This window comes from Rhinopithecus roxellana, chromosome 20 (genome assembly GCF_007565055.1).
Source record: "Rhinopithecus roxellana isolate Shanxi Qingling chromosome 20, ASM756505v1, whole genome shotgun sequence".
Classification (NCBI taxonomy): domain Eukaryota; kingdom Metazoa; phylum Chordata; class Mammalia; order Primates; family Cercopithecidae; genus Rhinopithecus; species Rhinopithecus roxellana.
Genome location: NC_044568.1, coordinates 72890447 through 72910847, shown reverse-complemented (window position 1 = coordinate 72910847; position 20401 = coordinate 72890447). Strand labels below are relative to the sequence as shown.

At 61.6% G+C, this 20401-nt stretch overlaps 3 protein-coding genes across 4 annotated transcripts; 2 read left to right on the top strand and 1 right to left on the bottom strand.

The window, feature by feature from the left end:
• Positions 1-2: 2 nt before the first annotated feature.
• On the bottom strand, positions 3-8321 carry RGS11 (regulator of G protein signaling 11). Its single transcript, XM_030924491.1, has 16 exons — positions 8259-8321; positions 7822-7918; positions 7703-7753; positions 7384-7509; positions 6469-6527; positions 6189-6265; positions 5921-6002; positions 5237-5305; positions 3879-3908; positions 3738-3799; positions 3532-3645; positions 3314-3429; positions 3052-3139; positions 2831-2969; positions 508-590; positions 3-388 (listed from the first exon to the last, which is right to left on the bottom strand). The coding sequence occupies exons 1-16, from the start codon at positions 8319-8321 to the stop codon at positions 274-276; spliced, it is 1371 nt and encodes a 456-aa protein (XP_030780351.1). The 3' UTR covers positions 3-273.
• Positions 8322-14053: 5732 nt separating this feature from the next.
• Positions 14054-16534, top strand: ARHGDIG (Rho GDP dissociation inhibitor gamma). Of its 2 annotated transcripts, none has more exons than XM_010381874.2 (6): positions 14054-14374; positions 15281-15460; positions 15564-15647; positions 15835-15911; positions 16006-16069; positions 16159-16534. In XM_010381874.2, the coding sequence occupies exons 1-6, from the start codon at positions 14302-14304 to the stop codon at positions 16356-16358; spliced, it is 678 nt and encodes a 225-aa protein (XP_010380176.2). In that variant the 5' UTR covers positions 14054-14301; the 3' UTR covers positions 16359-16534. The 2 variants fall into 2 exon arrangements, with proteins under 2 accessions (XP_010380176.2, XP_030780356.1); XM_030924496.1 differs by having other exon boundaries at positions 15787-15911.
• A 127-nt stretch (positions 16535-16661) lies between these two features.
• PDIA2 (protein disulfide isomerase family A member 2) lies at positions 16662-20344 on the top strand. Its single transcript, XM_010381849.2, has 11 exons — positions 16662-16885; positions 17889-18095; positions 18161-18294; positions 18376-18513; positions 18582-18698; positions 18826-18951; positions 19059-19256; positions 19475-19595; positions 19676-19857; positions 19957-20079; positions 20202-20344. The coding sequence occupies exons 1-11, from the start codon at positions 16690-16692 to the stop codon at positions 20244-20246; spliced, it is 1587 nt and encodes a 528-aa protein (XP_010380151.2). The 5' UTR covers positions 16662-16689; the 3' UTR covers positions 20247-20344.
• The last annotated feature ends 57 nt before the right edge of the window (positions 20345-20401 follow it).

Below are 20401 nucleotides of genomic sequence, written 5' to 3'. Positions count from 1 at the left end.
TCTCTTCAGGTAACACGTGCTGCCCTGACTGAAGCTGAGCCAATGAAATCCTTCCCTGGGAATCCACACCTGGACCCCTTCCTTCTGGGCAGGGAGGGCTTGCTGGAGGGAGGGAGGCTATGCGCCCCACAGCAAGACTGGGCCCTCTGGGCACAAGGGGACACTGGTGCTGGGTTCAGCAGCCACCAGGACCTGGGCCAAGAGGGGGGTGGCTGCTGCATTCATGCAGGATGTTGAGCTGCAGGGACTAGAGTGGCAGATGGGCCAGGTCCACTAGGCCACCCCATCTCCTCCCCCAGGGCCACCAGCCGCTGTGGGCTCCACAGCGGTGGGAAGGAGTGCAGGTCTGGGGCTCGAGTGCCGTGGCCTCCACGAGAACGGGAACACGCTGTGGGCGAGAAGGGGGCTGAGAACAGGCTGGCCAGCTGGCATCCTGCCCAACTCGCTTCAGGGGCCCAGCAGCCCCCAGGCCGCAGCCGCCAGCCACAGGGCACTGCCTGGGCTCACCGTTTCTTCGTCTCCAGTGGGATCCCAGCCTCCGCCAGGAGGCCCTTGTACATGTCAGACTTCAGGAACCTTGGGTAGGAGTCCTACAAGAGACAGCGTCCAGACCCTGACCCTTCTGCCTCCTCACCTCTCAGCCAGCTCGCCCCGAAGGGGCAGCCAAGCATGGCTGGAGCCTCCTCCAGCCATGGAGTCCCCGGCAGACAGGGTGCTGGAGGCAGCCACCCCGGACCTGCCCAGACCAAGGCAGACTCAGACCTGAGCTCCTCTCTGCCTGGGCCATGTCACAGCAAAAATAGCAAGAGCCCTGGTGGCTATGTGTAGAGCAATAAACCGCAGCACCTCCACAGCCATTACCAGGAACCAGGAATGACTCCCTGTTCCCCACAGAGTGAGGGCAGGGTTGTGGAGTCAAATAAAAGAACAAGGCAGGCCATGCATGGTGGCTCACGTGCGTAGTCCCAACATTTGGGGAGGCTGAGGTGGGCTGATTGCTTGAGCCCAGGAGTTCAAGACCAGCCTGGGCAACATAGTGAGATCCCGTCTCCACAAAAAAAATAAAAAATTAGCCGTGTTTGATGGTGCGTGCCAGGAAGAGAGCCAGGATGCCAGCATTAGGTGCCAGGGACACAGCATGAGGCTCAGGGGCCGGCAGCCACACATGGGGCCATGTGAACATCATGAAAGAATAATGCTGGTTATGGTGAAACCCGCCCACTACGGTGAGATCTGAGTCTATGGTGGTCTTAACAACATCCAAACTTGGCCGGGCACGGTGGTTCAGCCTGTGATCCCAACACTTTGGGAGGCTGAGGCAGAAGGATCACTTGAGTCCAGGAGTTCAAGACCAGCCTGGGCAACATGGCAAAATCCCTCTACAAAAGATTTTAAAAATTAGCTAGGTGTGGTAGCTTGGAGAGGCTGAGGCAAGAGAACCACTTGAGCCTGGGAGGTTGAGGCTGCAGTGAGCCAAGATTGCGCCTGTCTGGAAATGTTCAAATATCAACAAAAATAAGTTAAAGCCGGACTCAGTAGCTCACGCCTATAATCCCAGCACTTTGGGGGGCTGAGGCAGGCGGATCACCTGAGGCAGGAGTTGGAGACCAGCCTGGCCAACATGGTGAAACCCCATCTCTACTAAAAATACAAAAGTTAGCTGTGCGTGGTGGTGGGCACCTGTAATCCCAGCTACTTGGGAGGCTGAGGCAGGAGAATGGTGTGAACCTGGGAGGCGGAGATTGCATTGAGCCGAGATCGTACCACTGCACTCCAGCCTGGGCGACAAGAGTGAGACACTTTTTAAAAAAAAAAAAAAAGGCCGGGCGCGGTGGCTTAAGCCTGTAATCCCAGCACTTTGGGAGGCCGAGACGGGCGGATCACGAGGTCAGGAGATCGAGACCATCCTGGCTAACACGGTGAAACCCCGTCTCTACTAAAAAATACAAAAAACTAGCCGGGCGACGTGGCGGCGCCTGTAGTCCCAGCTACCCGGGAGGCTGAGACAGGAGAATGGGGTGAACCCGGGAGGCGGAGCTTGCAGTGAGCTGAGATCCGGCCATAGCACTCCAGCCTGGGTGACAGAGCGAGACTCCGTCTCAAAAAAAAAAAAAAAAAAAAAAAAAAGTCGGGGCTTGGTGGCTCACAGCTGTAATCCCAGCACTTTGGGAGGCCAAGGCGGGTGGAACCCAGGAGGCAGAGGTTGCAGTGAGCCAAGATCATGCTACTGTACTCCAGCCTGGGTGAGTGAAACTTTGTTTCAAAAAAAAAAAAGCCCAGGCGTGGTGGCTCACACCTATAATCTCAGCACTTTGGGAGACTGAGGCAGGTGGATCACGAGGTCAGGAGATCGAGACCAGCCTGGTCAACATGGTGAAACCCCATCTCTACTAAAAATACAAAAATTAGCCAGACGTGGTGATGGGCGTCTGTAGTTCCAGCTACTCGGGAGGCTGAGGCAGGAGAATGGCCTGAACCCGGGAGGCGGAGCTTGCAGTGAGCCAAGATCGCACCACTACACTCCAGCCTGGGTGACAGAGCGAGATTCGCCTCAAAAAAACAAAACAAAAAAAAAACCTTTTTAGATCGAAACTTGATCCTTTTTAAGCATGTGATCTGGGCCAGTCCTTCCCCTCTGAACCCGGTGTGTGCTCAGGACGGAACACTGACAGGACAGCAGCCAGGGCGGCCCCAGCCAGGTGGGGAAGGTGCTCCCCTGGGACAGAGTCAGCATGGGCAATGCATGTGCAGACAGAGCCCTCGAGGGTGGGGACATGGAGACCTGTCTGGGATGCCCCCTCCCGCCCCTCCAGGCTGGCCCAGCACCCACCTTCTTCATGAGCATGTATATGTGTAGCTGGGCGTCATCCAGGACGTAGCGGTGGGGCTGGCACAGCCCCTCCAGGGTCCGCTCCATGGTCCGGCTGTCAATGTTGACCCAGCGGGCAGCGCCCGGGGCCAGGAACTGCCTAGGGGTGGGGACAGCATTGGGTAGTCCTGGCTGGCTGCATCTGCCCGTTGGCCAACCAGTACCTACCACACGGCACTTACTGGTACACAGCGTCCACCAGGGTGGGGACCTGGGCCTGCGCTCCATAGCGAAGCTCCTCACATGCCTCCCAGAAGCTGAGGTTTTCTCCTGGGGGGCCGGGCACCCAGTCAAGGATACCATCGAGAGTGGCAGCCAGGGCCAGGGGGTTCCCAGGCTGGTTGGGCCAGGAGGGGTCCCCAGGGACCTGGCAGAAACCGAAGCAGAAAGCGAGGCAGCAGCCTCCCTGCTGGGATTGGAGCAGGGGGCTGGGGGGATTCTCACCACTGAACTCCTTTCCCAGAAAGTCCATGAAGTGGGCCCGCCCCACGGGGTCCTCCAGGAGCTCCCGGAAGCTGAAGGCCCATCTCTCCACACGGAGCTTCGTGGGGGCAGCCACCCTGGGGGGAGGGCGGGGCTGTTGGGGAGTGTGGGGACTGACCCTCCTGCAGCCCCCCAGGCTGGGAGCACACCCGCAGTCCCCCTGCCCCGCCTGGGCTCACGTGGGGGCGTTCATGACCCAGTAGGCGTCGTTGTCTGAGATCCAGGGGTTGCTGGGCAGGCAGCCCGACACGAGAGGGTCGTGGGGTCCACGCTGGCCGCAGAAACTCAGGTACCTGGAAGTGGGTATCGGGGCTAGTGCAGGAGGGGCCTCAGGAGCCAGGGCACTCAGCAGGGGTCTCCAGCTGCCACCCCTCACCCCACTCACGCCTCAAGGCAGACGGAGGACTTCACTCGGGTCCTGCCCAGCGCTCTCCTGCAGTACTCGATCTAGGATGTGGGGCCTGTGAGTCAGGTCCTGGGCTGGGGAAGGCACCCAGCATCCTCCACTCCCAGTCCCAGGACTTACCTCCTGCTTATAGAAATCTGCACTCTTGGTCTGGAAGGGACAGGTGGGCTGCAGTTAGATGCAGGTCCCCTGCTGGGGTCCAAAATCCCCAGGTGGAGGGCCCCTCACCAGGCTTAGCTCCTGCCCCATAGACCTGGCAGAGATGGTGGCCCAGGCCCCCAGTCCCGCCCCTTGGAGCCCCTTCTTCCAATCAGGGATCTGACTTTCCAGGAGACCTCTGGGGGCCTAAGGTCTGGCAATCTGCAGAATATTCCACGGAACCCTGAGGTTCTGAAAGTTGCAGTTGTGAGTAATATGTCATATTTTTTCTTTTCTTTATTTTTTTTTTTTTTGAAAGGGAGTTTAACTCTTGTTGCCCAGGCTGGAGTGCAGTGGTGCGATCTCGGCTCACCACAACCTCCGCCTCCCAGGTTCAAGTCATTCTCCTGCCTCAGCCTCCCGAGTAGCTGGGACTACAGGCATGTGCCACCAAGCCCGGCTAACTTTGTATTTTTAGTAGAGACAGATTTCTCCATGTTGATCAGGCTAGTCTTGAGCTCCTAACCTCAGGTGATCTACCTGCCTCAGCCTCCCAAAGTGCTGGAATTAGAGATGTGAGCCACCAAACCCGGCCTAATATGTCATATTTTCAAATGTATTTAAGTTATGTTTTTAAACATATACTTGAGAAGTACCTACTAATGGGAACCACTGGGGAACCAGGTGTGACTTATTGAGTTCATCGGTAGGGGCCTCGCTGGGGCCAGAGCGGAGGCGGCGGACACTCTGCCTGGGTCCCCGAACCCACTGTCTCTGAGCAGCTTTGTATGGGGAAATGTCAGGGTCGTGAACGTAAGAAGTTTTATCAGGAGGTTCTAGGTGCATCAGTTCCAGACGTGGGGTCTGGATGGGACTCAGTTTGAACAAAGGGTTTTGCTGCTGCAGGGCTCAGATGCTCCCTCTTGTCTGGTCCCTGTGGTTCTGGAGGCCTCCACCTGGAGGGAGGTTGCTGCTGGATCTGCTTAGGTCTGTCAGGCCATAACCCTGCTTGTCACCGTCACCCCTCCAATTCCCTGCAAACGCTGATACTGTCCAGGAGAAGAGCCCCCTTCCTCCCCGCCACCCACCTCGTCCCCACCACTCCACTTACATGCACCCAGGGCAGCAGGTGTGAGGGGAGAGAAAGCGAGAGTTAGCAGAGGCCTGGGGAACAGGAGTGACCGGGAGTGAGCAGGGGCTTGGAGAGGCTGCACCAAGTACCACCAAGTACCCTCTGGGGGGACCAAAGGACGGACAGACGGGCAGTCCCATGGTGGGTCCAGCAGGGTGCGGCAGGTGTGCAGAGCGAGAGGGCAGTCAGCACGCACACAGAGGCTCACCATGTGCACACGGCTGGCGGCACAGAATCCCCGCCCTGGACCCTGCTCCAGCACACTAGGGGCCCCGGGCTGCAGAGGGGGGGTGAGATGAGGGGGGATGCAGTTCCAGTGGCCTGCTGACCCCCTTTGAGACTGAGTTCCACCCCCCAGACCCCATGTGGAAACTGACACTCAAAGGAACTTGGGAACAGAGCCCCCAACCTAGCCTTCAGCTGTCTCTTCTCTGCTCACCAACCCCAAATGGCCTGTCCACCAGGCCTCCCCACAGCCCCAGTTGCTCCCAGTCTGTGAACTCAGTCCCCACATTGCAGCCGAGGCCACCCCCACTCTGCTTCCTTCTGAGGGTCTGCAGTTCCCGCAATCTGGTGTCCCAGTGACTCTCCCTTGGGCCCAGAGAGAAGCTGGCTTGTACTGTGGTCTAGGGACAGAGACCTGGGTTCTGATGAGCAGAAATGCAATTAAGTCACAAAGCAAAAACGTCCTGCCCCCCACCAGGATCTCCAAGACAGGTCCTTCCACAGGCTGAAAACGGTGGTCCTGTGAGTGCCTGTCAGGGAAGCACTCTGACCCCTGCGCTGGCCAGTGGCCCCACACCCTCACCGCAGGTGGGCTCACACCCTCACCGCAGGTGGCCCCACACCCTCACCGCAGGTGGCCCCACACCCTCACCGCAGGTGGGCTCACCGGGGGCCTGTTCACCAGCCAGTAGGTCTGCTCCTGGCACGCAATGACCAGCCTGTCCCCCTTCCTGCGCTGCTTGGCTGCCCTGGGAGGAGGAGGCTGAGTTGAGGGCATGCCCTGCACACAGCAGGCCCTCGGGCCTGGACCTGGGCAGGCAGCCATACCCAGAGGTGCCCTCCACGGTCCCAGGGCCACCAGAGCCCGGCCTGGTGCTGGGCTTCCTGAGTTGCCTGGGTTAGGCACCTGCAGGCAGGGTGGGGCAGGGCCTCACCGCAGCTGCTCCCTGGCCTGCATCAGCACCAGGTCCCACGCATGGCTGATCTTCGTGTGTAGCCGGTCATAGCACTCCTGGGGGCAGCGAGGTCTCCAGTGGGTCACCCCGGCCCCTGCCCCCAGTGAGATTGTGTGGGGAGTGGGGGGTTGGGGACTGTCTTGGGTCTTGGGGCCTGGGCTGTATGTTCCGGGGTAAATCATGAGGCCCTGGGAGGCATGAATGAGGCTTGGGTTCCTCCAGCTGGACCCAGCCGGGATGGGGCGGGTGGGGGTCCCACCTTCTCATAGTCCGCCAGGGTCCCCTGTTTTCGGATGTTCTTCTTGGCCAGGTAGATGGCTAGAAGGACAGGGACAGCCTGCAGAGGGGCCAGCTCTGCCCTGCCCTGCAGCATCACCCTGAGGCCCCCAGTCCTGGGAGCTTGTCTGGGGCCAGCCGTCCCCTTGCTCACCATAGTCCAGCTCTGCAGCCGGCCACAGGGTACTTGTCCAGAAGTATGGGGTCTGGCGTGGTGCAGGGAGAAGGTGTCCAGGATGCCTGCGTCTGTGCCTCCCCAGTGTCACCCCACCCTCAGACCTCCCTGGGGAGAAGCCTGGGCTGGGCAGGGGGTGTCTGAGGGTCTCCCTGCCTGCCCACCACCCAGAGACTCCACTGACCACTGGCCAGTCTCTCCACCTGGAACTGAGGCCAGTTCGCTCCTTGGGGTCCTGTTGAGGGACTGCCTCCCTCACTGGTCACCCTAAGCCCCCATTCAGGGCAGGGTGGGACTGGGGGCCTGCACAAGTCTTGGATGTAGTCACAGTCTGTGCCTGGGGAGGGGTACAACTGACGGCAGGTGGGCCCAGGATCCTGATGTGGTTAGGGAGGGCAAGAATGCTGTCCTCAGGCCTCCACAGCCCCTCCCTCAGGGACTGGGCCTAGGGATCCCCAGGAAGACGGCAGAATCCTCTGCAGATACAACCCCTCCTGGGGCCCTGCTGTGACCCCCAGGAAAACTGAGGCCCCATCCCTCAGCCGGGTCCTTCTCACCACATGGGTACTTGCAGTCCAGGACTTTTGGGGAGGGGGCGGTGGACCACCAGCCCACGGTGACATGGCGAAGTCCCACTCCAATCCCAGCAAGCTTGGCAGCCCCTCCCGTCTCCCCGAGTTGGTAGGTTGGGTGGGTGGAGCTGGGGGTCCCACCGGCTCCCACCTGCGCCCCAGAGTCTGACCTGGAACCTGTAGGGCGTCTCGTCTGGCCGGAGCACGAGGCTACGGGGGTCACGCAGCGGGTAGATGTAGCCGTGCTGCACCAGGACGGCGCCCAGGTGCAGGGCCTCTGGGGACGGGTGGGACGGTGAGCGCCGGGCTGTGGAAGCGGTCAAGGGCGGAAGAGCCGGGCCTCCCCTCCCACCTGTGCTCCCCACTCCAGTGCGCTCTGCAGGGCTCTGAGAACTGCCAGCCCCCAGGAAACTCAGGCCTAGGCCACCAGCCCAGTGACCCCAGGGCCCAGCGGGCGGCAGGGCGCTCACCCTCCTCCGAGATGCAGAACTTCTGGGTTAACCACTGCACGACGTCGCTGCCTGCACGGGAGAGACGGAGGTGGAGGGAGGCCGAGGCGCGCACGCACCCCCGCCCTGACGCGCCTCACCTGTCACCGCGTGGGGAATGACCGTGACCAGCAGGCGCTGGCTCCGCATCTTCACGCCCTGGTCGGGGTCCTGCATGCTCACGACCACCCGCTCCATCTGGGCGGAGGGAGCCGTCAGGGGCTGCTCTGGCCGCCCCCGCAACCCTGATTCCCTGGCACGGCACCGGCCGGGATGCCCCGGATCCGGGAACGCGGAGATTAAGGCGCGGCGGCGGCGGATTCCAGGCCGCAGCGGGCGGCGGGGGCGCGGGGCGGGCCGGGGAGGGCCGGGGAAGACCCCGCGAGACCCCCAAGGGGCCCCAGGCCTCGCCGCCCCGCCCGGCCTCGCAGAGCCGCCGCCCCAGACCCGCCCCGCCCCGCGCGCCCCCGTGCCTCCTGCTCTCCGGCCTCGGGCGCCGGGAAATCGGGGGTCGGCGGGACCCCCACCTGCCTCGCACCTTCGTTAGATGCGGCATGTGCGCCCGGGGGCGGCCGGGGGGAGGCGCGGGGCCGGCGGCCATGGCTGCGGGGCGAGGACGGCGGGGATGACCGAGCGCCCCGCCCAGCCCCGCCCGCCCCGCGCCGCGCCCGGGTTAACCCTCGGGCCGTGAGTCCAGAGTCGCCAGGCCCCAGTTCGGGTCTAAGAGTCACGGCCACGGCCCAGAGGCAAAGGAGCCGGCGCCCCACGAGCTACCTGAGTCACCCCCCCAAGTCCCGGGACGCTGAGGCCCTCATGGGTGGAGGCGAAGTGGGACGGGGGGCGTGGGCCTGGGACCGAGGGGGATGTGAGGGGTCGGGGCTGAGCTGGAGCAGGGGGTGGTCGCTGGGAGAGGGAGGGTGCTCATCAGGGAGGGGGTTAACCATGGGGAGGGTCTCGGGGAGGGCAGCCGAGGGGATGGGGGTTCAGAGAGGGAGAGGGGTTCCGTGAGTAGAGGAGACCCGTAGGGAGAGTGAACGGGGGTGGGAAACGTGGTTTAGGGCCCACTGTAATCCTAGTCCTATGTGTGGTGTGTGGGGCCCTGAGGACATTCAGGGACCAGCGACCTGGCTGTGGGGCCGGGGCCAGGGGCCTGGTGTCCTGCAATGCCTGTGGCCAGGGCTGCACACGTTGCTGTGGCAGTGGCTGGTTTGGGGCATGAGAGGTTGGGTGCCCACCACACCAGCTGTCTGGCTTTCTTTTTTTTTTTTTTTTGAAACGGAATCTCGCTTTGTCCCCCAGGCTGAGGTGCAGTGGCCGGATCTCAGCTCACTGTAAGCGCTGCCTCCGGGGTTTACGCCATTCTCCTGCCTCAGCCTCCCGAGTAGCTGGGACTACAGGCGCCCGCCACCTCGCCCGGCTAATTTTTTGTATTTTCTAGTAGAGACGGGGTTTCACCGTGTTAGCCAGGATGGTCTCATCGCCTGACCTCATGATTCGCCCGCCTCGGCCTTCCAAAGTGCTGGGATTACAGGCTTGAACCACCGCGCCCGGCCCTAGCTGTCTGGCTTTCTAAACGTGCTGGATGCCGGGTGTCAGTGGAGCATGTGGCTGTTGCACAGTGTGACCCAGCTGTCCCCACCTCCTGCTGTGGGTCCCTTATCGGAGGTCCTTACCGGGGAGTGGTTGACGGCTCATGGCTCACTTCCCTCAGTTTCACACAGGCCTGGGTGGGCCCACTGGGGAATGGGCAGAAACCCTGCCTAGGGCACCCTGACACTGTTGGAGAGGCGCTTTACTGAAGGGAGGATCTCAACAGACACCGACTTCGTCTCACCAGTGGCCGCCTGGCTTCAGGCCCCACTCCACTCCCAGCTCTCTCCCTCCTCCAAAGGCTTGGCCATGCCTATCCCCCAGGTGCACCCCGAGCCAGGCCCAGGCCCTTCAAGCCCCACTGCGCAAGCTGGGCTCACTGCAACCTCCGCCTCCTGAATTCAAGCAATTCTCCTGCCTCAACCTCCTGAGTAGCGGGGATTACAGGCTCCTGCCACCACGCCTGGCTAATTTTTCTTTTTGTTTTTGAGACGGCGTCTCACTGTGTCACCCAAGCTGGAGTGCGGTGGTCAGGTCTTGGCTCACTGCAGCCTCTGCCTCCCGAGTTCCAGCGATTCTCCTGCCTCAGCCTCCTGGGTAGCTGAGATTACAAGCATGCACCACCACACCCAGCTAATTTTTGTATTTTTAGTAGAGATGGGGATTCACCATGTTGGTCAGGCTGGTCTCAAATTTCTGACTTCAAGGGAGACTAGATCTTATTTTATTTTATTATTTTTTTTGAGATGGAGTTTCCCTCTTGTTGCCCAGGCTGGAGTGCAATGGTGCAATCTTGGCTCACTGCAACCTCCGCTTCCCAGGTTCAAGCGATTCTCCTGCCTCAGCCTCCCTAGTAGCTGGGATTACAAGAACCTGCCACCATGCCTGGCTAATTTTTTGTATTTTTTTTTTTTGAGTCGGAGTCTCGCTCTGTCGCCCAGGCTGGAGTGCAGTGGCCGGATCTCAGCTCACTGCAAGCTCCATCTCCGGGTTTACGCCATTCTCCTGCCTCAGTCTCCCGAGTAGCTGGGACTACAGGCGCCCGCCACCTCGCCCGGCTAGTTTTTTGTATTTTTTAATAGAGACGGGGTTTCACCGTGTTAGCCAGGATGGTCTCCATCTCCTGACCTCGTGATCCGCCCATCTCGGCCTCCCAAAGTGCTGGGATTACAGGCTTGAGCCACCGCGCCCGGCCCATTTTTTGTATTTTTATTACAGACAAGGTTTCACCATGTTGGCCAGGCTATTCTCGAACTCCTGACCTCAGGTGATCCACCTGCCTCAGCCTCCCAAAGTGCTGGGGATTACAGGCTTGAGCCACCGTGCCAGGTCGGATCATTTTTTAAAAACTAAGTCGAGGTCTCACTATGTTGCCCAAGGTAGTCACGAACTCCTGGGCTCAATCCATTCTCCTGCCTCAGCCTCCCAACATGCTGGGATTATAGGCATGCCCAGCCAGTGTCTCTTTTTTTTTTTTTTTTTGAGACCGAGTCTCGCTCTGTCGCCCGGGCTGGAGTGCTGTGGCCGGATCTCAGCTCACTGCAAGCTCCGCCTCCCGGGTTCACGCCATTCTCCTGCCTCAGCCTCCCGAGTAGCTGGGACTACAGGCGCCCGCCACCGCGCCCGGCTAATTTTTGTTTTGTTTTGTTTTGTTTTGTTTTGTTTGGTATTTTTAGTAAAGACGGGGTTTCACTGTGTTAGCCAGGATGGTCTCGATCTCCTGACCTCGTGATCCACCCGTCTCGGCCTCCCAAAGTGCTGGGATTACCGTTGTGAGCCACTGCGCCTGACCTCTTTTTTAAAATTATTATTTATTTATTTTGAGACAGAGTTTTACTCTTGTTGCCTAGGCTGAGTGCAGTGGCACAATATCGGGTCACTGCAACCTCCGCCTCCCAGGTTCAAGCGATTCTCCTGCCTCAGCCTTCTGAGTAGCTGGGATTACAGGCGCATGCCACCATGCCCGGCTAATTTTTGTATTTTTAGCAAAGACAGGGTTTCACCATGTTGGTCAGGCTGGTCTTGAACTCCTGACCTCAGGAGATCCACCCACCTTGGCCTCCCAAAGTGCTGGAATTACAGGCGTGAGCTATGTTTTTATTTTTGAGACATGACCTCTCTAGAGTGCAGTGGCACGATCATAGCTCACTGCAGCCTTGATTTACTGGGCTCAAGCGATCCTCCCACCTCAGGTTCTTGAGTAGCTGGGACCACAGACAGGTGCCACTATGCCTGGATTTTTTTTTTTTTTTTTTTTGAGACCAAGTCTCACTCTGTTGCCAGGCTGGAGTGCAGTGGCACAATCTCGGCTCACTGCAATCTCCGCCTCTTGGGTTCAAGCAATTCTGCCTCAGCTCCCACGCAGCTGGGATTACAGGCATGTGCCACCATGCCTGGCTATTTTTTTTTTTTTTTTTTTTTTTTTTTTTTTTTTTGTATTTTTAGTAGAGATGGGGTTTCACTGTTTTGGCCAGGCTGGTCTCGAACTTCCTGACCTGAAGTGATCCACCTGCCTTGGCCTCGCAAAGTGCTGGGATTACAGGCGTGAGCCACTGCGCCTGGCCACTAATTTTTCTTTTAATCATTTTTATTTTTGTAGATAAATATACATGTAGCTCCTCACTTATCCCTGTCTGTAAGGGCCTCAGCTTCTTGCTCTGTTGCCTAGGCTGGCTGATCTTGAACTCCTGGCCTCAAGTGATCCTCCTGGCTCAGCCTCCCAAATGTTGGGATTACAGGCATCAGCCATGGCACTTGGCTATGTTTTTATTTTTTGAGAGACGGTGGTCTTATTCTGTCACCAGGAGTGCAGTGATGCAATCATAAACTCACTGCAACCTCAAACTCCTGAGCTCAAGTGATGCTCCCACCCCAGCCTCCTGAGTAGCTGGGACTACAGATGTGTACCACCACATCTGGTCTATTTCTGCTTTCTTGGAGGCAGAGTACCTCTCCCCATCCTTACCCACTCAGGGGTTGCTGGGGGCTGGGCAGGGTGGGTGGCTGGTCTTGGTCTAGGAGCCCCTAACATAGTGGCCAGAGTCCATTTCCATTGCTGGAGAGGCCAGGTTGAGTATGAGCTCGGGCAGGGGGCTTGTGGGGTCTCTTACTCCAGGGAACCATCTCCCTTGGATCCCAGTGAGCCCTCCCATGCCTCACACACAGGTGGGGTGAGGTGGCCCAGGTCTGGCTGCCCTGTCTGCAGGGGTGGGCATCTATGGTGGCTGTGAGGCAGAATAGGGAATGAGGGTAGCCAAGGGTTGGGCATAAGCAACAGAACAGCAGGTGCAGCCAGTTGTAGGCAGGACTGGGCAGCACACAGGCCACATCCTGGCTCCTGTGATAACGAGACAGAAGTTTCCACTTCACCTCTGATTGGTCTCGGGCCAGTCCTTCATCGGGTGTAGCCAATTGGAGGCCCCTAAAGGGCACAAGGGCTGTGGCCAGGTTCCTTCGCTTGATAAAAATCCTAATCACGGAGGCTCTGGAGGTACTTGCTGGAGCCCCCTCCCATTCTGTGAGTTGCCTTCCCTAAATCTGTGCTCTTTCCTCCATTCTTCTGACTCAGTTCTTTTGTTGCTTTGTGTTTCCTTGTTCTTTTGTTACTTTGTGTGTTTGTTTAATTCTTTGTTCAACCCACCAAGAGCCTGGACAACTCATCTCCAAGACCTTCTATCTGGTAACAGCTGTAGGAGCTGGAGCTGGCAGCCTGGAGACAAGCGTCCTAACAGCCTCCGCTGCCTACAGTGAAGGGTCCGCAGAGGTGGGGCTCTAGAGGGGCCTGGGCCCAAGCTCATAGGATCCTGCCCTGGTAAGCTTGTGTGCAGGTGGGGGGCCAAGGGAGACAGTCCCCACCCAAACCCCAATGCCCTCTAGCACCCAAGGTGGTCTTCTGCTCAATCAAGGAGCTCCTTGGCAAGGGCGGGTCTAATTTCTGGTGTCCCTGGAACCAGGAATCGGGGGCCAGGGGTGTCTAAGAAAGGGACTCAGGCTGGTGCTCCGACCCCTTCTCCGTTATTCAGACTCAGGTCTTTGGTTCAGCTGTCCCAGCCAGGGCCTGCTCACCCCTGTCCCCTGCCTGGTCCCATCCCACCCACCCACAGGTCTCAGTTTAGGTGTCAATATCAGAAGCCCCTCTGTGCTCCGGTCTCTGCACTCCGGCCCCGTGTCAGTGTCCTCTCTCTATGGACAGGGGGTTCGGGAATTGGGTTTCCAAGAGCCCTGCACAGGGGGTTCGGGAATTGGGTTTCCAAGAGCCCTGCAGGGACACCCCCTCTTGGGAACTCACACAGCCCTGCCAGGTCACTAAGCCTGTGAGGGGCTCTTGTTGCTTCTGTGGCTCCAGACGCACCTTGGTGTGTGTGGGACCCGTGCCCACTGTGGTCCCGCCCTACTGATGACCGTGAACCTGTAGGGTGTTGGGCCAGCCCCTCACCCCAAGGCTGGGCAGGCCCCAGGAGTACCCCTCGGCCCAGACAGAAGCTCCGTCGGGAGCGGGGGAGGGGAAGGGGGAGCACGGTTCGGCCCAGGTGTGGCCGCGGATAATGAGACCCTGGGGATGGGGGCGCACCTGCGCCCCGACGCCCCGCAGAGGGTTTCCCAGGAGACCCCCACCCCCGCCAGGCTCCCGCCGCGCCGTGGGGTGGGGCAGCCCTGCGGGCCAGAGCCGGGCACAGGCCGGGCGGGCGGCGGGGATCGTGACCGCGGCTGCGTGCGTCCGCGTCCAGGAGCTTCTGTGCGGGGTCCTGGCGCGCCGGCGGGGCGACCCGGGTGCCGGCGCCGTGCGGGCGACACGCGCGTCTCTGCGGGGCTGCGCGGGGTCCGCGGAGCGGCTGGGGGCGCGCGGCGCGGGCGCGGCGCTGGGCGCGGGGGGCGCTCCCGGCCGGGATGAGCTCACCGCAGTCGCGCCGGGGCTGAGCGCCGAGCGGGGCGGCGGCGGGGCGGGCGGCGGCTCCTCGGCGGCTCCGCGGCGGCCCGGGCCGCGCGCCACCATGCTGGGCCTGGACGCGTGCGAGCTGGGGGCGCAGCTGCTGGAGCTGCTCCGGCTGGCGCTGTGCGCCCGAGGTGAGCGGGCCGGGCAGGGGCCGGCGGCCAAGTGGGCGGGGGGCTCGGCTGGGTCTCAGCCCCGGGCGGGGAGCAGCCCCTCCCCCGCGGCAACTTTGGGGGCGCGCGTGGGGATCTCGCGGCGCAGACCCCCGGCCGGGGTCTGGCAGGGGTGGGGGACTTCATCCCGGCTCCACCCCTGTGGGGAAGGGGGCCAGGTGCTGACCGGTCCGCTTGTGAAGCGGCGGGGCTGGGACCCTCTCTCCCTGGGCACCGCTGCCTGGAGCGCCTCTCCCCTGGGTGGGGCTGGGGCTCAGGCTCCGTAGGGCGTGTGTGATTCCCGAGAAGACTGGAGCGAAGTGGGCAGGGACTCAGAAACCCCTGCCCAGGGCACCAGGGAGGGGGCTTCAGGAGACCACCAGCCCGGGGCACCATGGAAGGCGGCGCAGAGCCTGAGCCCAGGGATTTGGAGAGAGCGGCTCCCAGCCCCCCAGCAGCATGGGGAGGAACTCCTAGACTGTGGGAAAGTGTTCAGAGACCCCGGCCCAGAGCAGGATGGTAGAGGGCCCTGGAGGGCTACTAGGGATGGGGGTTGCTGAGGGCCGCTGCACTTTAGCAGGTAGCCCCTGGCCCTGGGCTACCCTCATTTGAAGTCTTCACTCCCCCACCCTTTGGTCTCCGAGTCAGGGAAGGGGCCTTTGTGGACATCTGGGCCAGAGGAGCTGCAGGCCTGGTGGTCTCTGGGGGCCCCTCCTGAAGGTCTGGGTGCGGTGTGGCACCTCCCCAGGCCGCCTGCCCTCTCCCAGAGGCTTCCCCTTGAGTCCCTTTGGGTAGTGGGAGGTACAGCTGGCCAGAGGGGGCTCCAGCCTGATGCTGGAATGCCAGGGTCTGCTAGTGGCCACTGCTCATGCCCCTCCCCACCCCCAGTCCTCCTGGCTGACAAGGAGGGTGGGCCACCGGCAGTGGACGAGGTGCTGGATGAGGCTGTGCCCGAGTACCGGGCGCCAGGGAGGAAGAGCCTCTTGGAGATCCGGCAGCTGGACCCGGACGACAGGAGCCTGGCCGAGTACAAGCGGGCGCTGCTGGGGCCCATGCCACCGGCCGTGGGTATGGCAGGGGCCTGGGCTTGGAGGGCTGGGTCTGGGGGCGCTGGTGGGAAGCCCAGCAGGGGTGAGGGGGGGCATCCTGCAGACTTCCAGTTTCTCCTCAGACCCAAGCCTGCCCAATGTGCAGGTGACCAGGCTAACACTCTTGTCGGAGCAGGCTCCAGGGCCCGTCGTCATGGATCTCACAGGTAACTCGCAGGATGCTGCACCCTGAACATAGGTAGGGCCCTCCCAGGCACACTGCTGCACCCTTGGGTTCCACGCCCTGGGCCATCACAATCGCAGACCTCATGGGCACCACACCCCACGTGGGGGCTCTTGGAGCAGGTCTCAGCCTGTGGGGCGTTCCGACCCTAGCTGCAGTTTCCCCAATAGGGGACCTGGCTGTTCTGAAGGACCAGGTGTTTATCCTGAAGGAAGGGGTTGATTACAGAGTGAAGATCACCTTCAAGGTGAGAGCCAGGGCAGTGGGCAGAGGGAATGGGGATGGGGGCAACAACCAGAGACCTGGCCCCCAGAGAGAACTCCTAATGCCTCTTTTCCCAGGTCCACAGGGAGATTGTCAGCGGCCTCAAGTGTCTGCACCACACCTACCGCCGGGGCCTGCGCGGTGAGGGCAGCGGGTGAGGGGGGAACAGGGCGGGGGGTGGGAAGTAGGGGGCGGACAGAGGACAGCCCTGATGCCCTCCCCCTCCCTAGTGGACAAGACCGTCTACATGGTGGGCAGCTACGGCCCAAGCGCCCAGGAGTATGAGTTTGTGACTCCGGTGGAGGAAGTGCCGAGGGGTGCACTGGTGCGGGGCCCCTACCTGGTCGTGTCCCTCTTCACCGATGATGACAGGACGCACCACCTGTCCTGGGAGTGGGGTCTCCGCATCTGCCAGGACTGGAAGGACTGAACCCCCAGTCCTTGTCTCCCCCACCTCCCTCAGCTGCTGCCCAGGGACTCCCAAGCATCCCCAGCACCCCCTGTGAGTGACCAGACCCTCCCCTGCTGCCCCTGCTCTGTCCCGGGACCCCCTGGGCCTGGCGCTGTCCCCTGAGCTGTCCCATTAAACGTGGCCCTGTCTCGGTGCCCTGCGTGTTGTCTCTTTCTGCCTCCCCTCCCCTGGGGGCTGGGGGCCGCGTGGGCCTTATCTTTGCTGGAACCAGGCTTGTGTGCCACGTGGCAGCCGCTGCTTGGCTTCTGGCCCCCTTATCTGCCCCTGCCCCACGGGCCCTGGCAGCACCATGAGCCGCCAGTTTCTGCCTGTACTGCTGCTGCTGCTCAGGGCTTCGTGCCCCTGCGGTCAGGAGCAGGGACCCAAGAGCCCCTCAGAGGAGCCTCCAGAGGAGGAAATCCCCAAGGAGGATGGGATCTTGGTGCTGAGCCGCCGCACCCTGGGCCTGGCCCTGCGGGAGCACCCTGCCCTGCTGGTGGAGTTCTGTGAGTGCTGGGGCCAGTGGAGCTGGGGACCGGTGGAGACTGTCAGGGCCCACCTGGGGGCCCCACCCTTTGCCAGCATATGCAGGGCATGTGCCCAAGAGAGGCCTCCCCACAGGCACTTGCCCCCACTGTGCCCAGGAGCTCTCTAGGAGGGTCCTGGGGGTCCGGTCGGGGCGGGCAGGCAGGAGCAGTGGTAGTACTGGGGGTACCCACAGGACATGAGAGCACCTGTGCCTCCCTGCTCAGCCAGCGGCCATGGTGCCAGAGTCGCCGCCTTGCCGGCCACTCCTCCAGCTGCCAGGAACATCCCACAGACTCTGCGGAGGCCCAGGAGTGTTCGGGCTTTGGGGGCCCATGGAGGTCCCTGATGCATGTGCTCTGTGGTCTTTTCACAACCCTTGACACAGACAGGGACCGTTCTTGCCTGGGAGGTCTTCACAGGCAGCCACATGGGCCTGGGAGCCCCAGCCTTACAGGGCAGGAAAGGGAGGGTCTTTTCCTTTTTAGAGACAGAGCTTCGCTCTTGTTGCCCAGGCTGGAGTGCAACGGCACAATCTTGGCTCACTGCAACCTCCGCCTCCCAGGTTCAAGCGATTCTCCTGCCTCAGCCTCCCGTGTAGCTGGGATTACAGTCGTACGCAACCAATCCTGGCTCATTTTTTTTGTATTTTTAGTAGAGACGTGTTTTCTCCAGGTTGGCCAGGCTGGTCTCAAACTCCCGACCTCAGGTGATCCACCCACCTCTGCCTCCCAAAGTGCTGGGATTACAGGTGTGAACCACCGCGCCCGGCTGTAGGGAGGGGTCTTTCAAGCCCCCCCAAGCCTTGCTGGTCCCTGTGTCGCAGCCTGGGGGACCACAAAGAGGAACTGGCGCTCAGCGTGGCCATGGCCGGGGCTCGGGGCAGAGTGGAGGAGCACGCTTGTTCCCTGCTGGGTTGTCAGGTGTGGAGAGGGTGCTCTTGGGGTTGTGGTGGCCTGGGGCACTCACGGCCCCGTCCCCCAGATGCCCCGTGGTGTGGGCACTGCAAGGCCCTGGCCCCCGAGTACAGCAAGGCAGCTGCCCTGCTCGCGGCCGACTCAACGGCAGTCACGCTATCCAAGGTGGACGGGCCTGCACAGCCCGAGCTGGCTGAGGAGTTTGGTGTGACGGAGTACCCTACGCTCAAGTTCTTCCGAAACGGGAACCGCACACACCCGGAGGAGTACACAGGTGCGGGGGCAGGCCGGTCGTTGGGGGGTGGTGGCCAGGCCCAGGCTGAGGGGGACTCCCTGCAGGACCACGGGAAGCTGAGGGCATCGCCGAGTGGCTGCGACGGCGGGTGGGGCCCAGTGCCATGCGGCTGGAGGACGAGGCGGCCACCCAGGCGCTGATCGATGGCCGGGACCTCGTGGTCATCGGCTTCTTCCAGGTGAGCCACTGGGCGTGGGGAGCTAGGCCATGGGGGCAGTGACTGTGGGACCTGGTGGCCTCACAGGGCCGGGCCCTTCAGGACCTGCAGGACGAGGACGTGGCCACCTTCTTGGCCCTGACCCGGGACGCTCTGGATATGACCTTTGGCCTCACGGACCGGCCGCGGCTCTTTCAGCAGTTCGGCCTCACCAAGGACACCGTGGTTCTCTTTAAGAAGGTAGGTCAGGCCCAGGCGTGGGTTGGGGTCCGGCTGCAGTGCCCACTGACCCATCTGCTGCTGTCCAGTTTGATGAGGGGCGGGCAGACTTCCCAGTGGATGAGGAGCTTGGCCTGGACCTGGGGGATCTGTCGCGCTTCCTGGTCACACACAGTATGCGCCTGGTCACGGAGTTCAACAGCCAGGTACGTAGGCTGCAGTGCCTGGGCTGGGGGTGTCCCAGGGTGGAGGAGTCCCAGGGTGGAGGAGTCCAGGGATGGGGGTGCCTAGGCTGGGGGCCCTGTGGAGTCATGAGCACCCTCTCTACTGTAGACATCTCCCAAGATCTTCGCGGCCAGGATCCTCAACCACCTGCTGCTGTTTGTCAACCAGACCCTGGCTGCTCACAGGGAGCTCCTAGCAGGCTTTGGGGAGGCAGCTCCCCGCTTCCGGGGGCAGGTACTGGGGTCCGGGGGGTGGGGCAGCTGAATGGGGGCAGGTACTGGGGTCCGGGAGGGAGGGGCAGCTGGACAGTGGCCGGTGCCAGTGTGGACTCCTGGCCTCAGGTGCTGTTCGTGGTGGTGGATGTGGCAGCTGACAATGAGCATGTGCTGCAGTACTTTGGCCTCAAGGCTGAGGCAGCCCCCACCCTGCGCTTCATCAACGTTGAGACCGCTAAAAAATACGCGCCTGTGGATGACGGCCCTGTCACCGCAGCTTCCGTCACTGCTTTCTGCCATGCAGTCCTCAACAGCCAAGTCAAGGTCTGCTGCAGACTGCTCACAGAGGGAGGGGAACCCTGACCTCATCCTCCCGGCCCGGCAGGGGGTGGGAACAGCAGCTCTCAGGCCCCCGCCCCTGCAGTCCCCACAGAGGAGCCCCCAACTCTGCAGAGACCTCCCTCCCCGCCGAGCCCCACAGAAGACCTCCCCCGAGCCCTGCAGAGGACCCCTGGCAAAGCGCCTGGCCTGGTTTCCCCCAGCCCTATCTCCTGAGCCAGGACGTTCCCCCTGACTGGGATCAGCGGCCAGTGAAGACCCTCGTGGGCAAGAATTTTGAGCAGGTGGCTTTTGACGAAACCAAGAATGTGTTTGTCAAGTTCTGTGAGTGCTGAGGGAGGCACGGGGTGTGTGGGCTGGGCAGGGGGTGCCCATATGGCCGCGCTCAACGGCCCCTGTCCTAGATGCCCCATGGTGCACCCACTGCAAGGAGATGGCGCCTGCCTGGGAGGCGCTAGCTGAGAAGTACCAAGACCATGAGGACATCATCATCGCTCAGCTGGACGCCACGGCCAATGAGCTGGACGCCTTCGCCGTGCACAGCTTCCCTACCCTCAAGTACTTCCCAGCAGGGCCAGGTCGGAAGGTATGGGGGGCAGGTGGCTGGGGAAGAAGCTGGGATGCCATCTTCCTGGGCGTGGGCCTGGACCTGGCATGTCCTCCAGATCCTCCTGCCTCTCCTCAGGTGATTGAATATAAAAGCACTAGGGACCTGGAGACCTTGTCCAAGTTCCTTGAGAACGGGGGCGCGGTGCCCACGGAGGAGCCCACGGAGGAGCCCACGGAGGAGCCGGCAGCCCCGTTCCCGGTGGGTGTCCCTAAGCCAGGGCTCCAGGCCTCTGCACAAACCCTCTTTACACAGGGCTGGCGGGGCGGGGGCAGGGGTAGGCTGGGAGCAGAGCTTCGAGCTGCACTTGTGACCCGTTCTAGGAGCCACGGGCCAACTCAACTGTGGGGTCCAAGGAGGAGCTGTAGCTACCCCCGTGTCACTCCCCCCATCACCGCTGGACAGGAGGCACCTCCTTGGGTGCTGGAGGGAGCTGTGCATTGTGAATAAAGAGCTTGGTTCTGGACTGTGTGTGCCTGGTCCCTCAGCAAGGCTGGCCTGATGCAGCTCTGCGCAGACGCGG

Excerpts from the sequence above, each read along its gene's own strand:
- ARHGDIG (XM_030924496.1), top strand. The coding sequence starts at position 14,302 with ATGCTGGGCCTGGACGCGTGCGAGCTGGGGGCGCAGCTGCTGGAGCTG. Across the intron at positions 14,375-15,280 it reads GCTGGCGCTGTGCGCCCGAG|TCCTCCTGGCTGACAAGGAG; the intron begins GTGAGCGGGCCG and ends CCCCACCCCCAG. Across the intron at positions 15,461-15,563 it reads GCCCATGCCACCGGCCGTGG|ACCCAAGCCTGCCCAATGTG; the intron begins GTATGGCAGGGG and ends GTTTCTCCTCAG.
- RGS11 (XM_030924491.1), bottom strand. The coding sequence starts at position 8,321 with ATGGCCGCCGGCCCCGCGCCTCCCCCCGGCCGCCCCCGGGCGCACATG. Across the intron at positions 591-2,830 it reads TATACATGCTCATGAAGAAG|GACTCCTACCCAAGGTTCCT; the intron begins GTGGGTGCTGGG and ends TGTCTCTTGTAG. Across the intron at positions 389-507 it reads CCACTGGAGACGAAGAAACG|CGTGTTCCCGTTCTCGTGGA; the intron begins GTGAGCCCAGGC and ends TCTCGCCCACAG.
- PDIA2 (XM_010381849.2), top strand. The coding sequence starts at position 16,690 with ATGAGCCGCCAGTTTCTGCCTGTACTGCTGCTGCTGCTCAGGGCTTCG. Across the intron at positions 18,699-18,825 it reads TCACGGAGTTCAACAGCCAG|ACATCTCCCAAGATCTTCGC; the intron begins GTACGTAGGCTG and ends TCTCTACTGTAG. Across the intron at positions 19,257-19,474 it reads TCCTCAACAGCCAAGTCAAG|CCCTATCTCCTGAGCCAGGA; the intron begins GTCTGCTGCAGA and ends GGTTTCCCCCAG.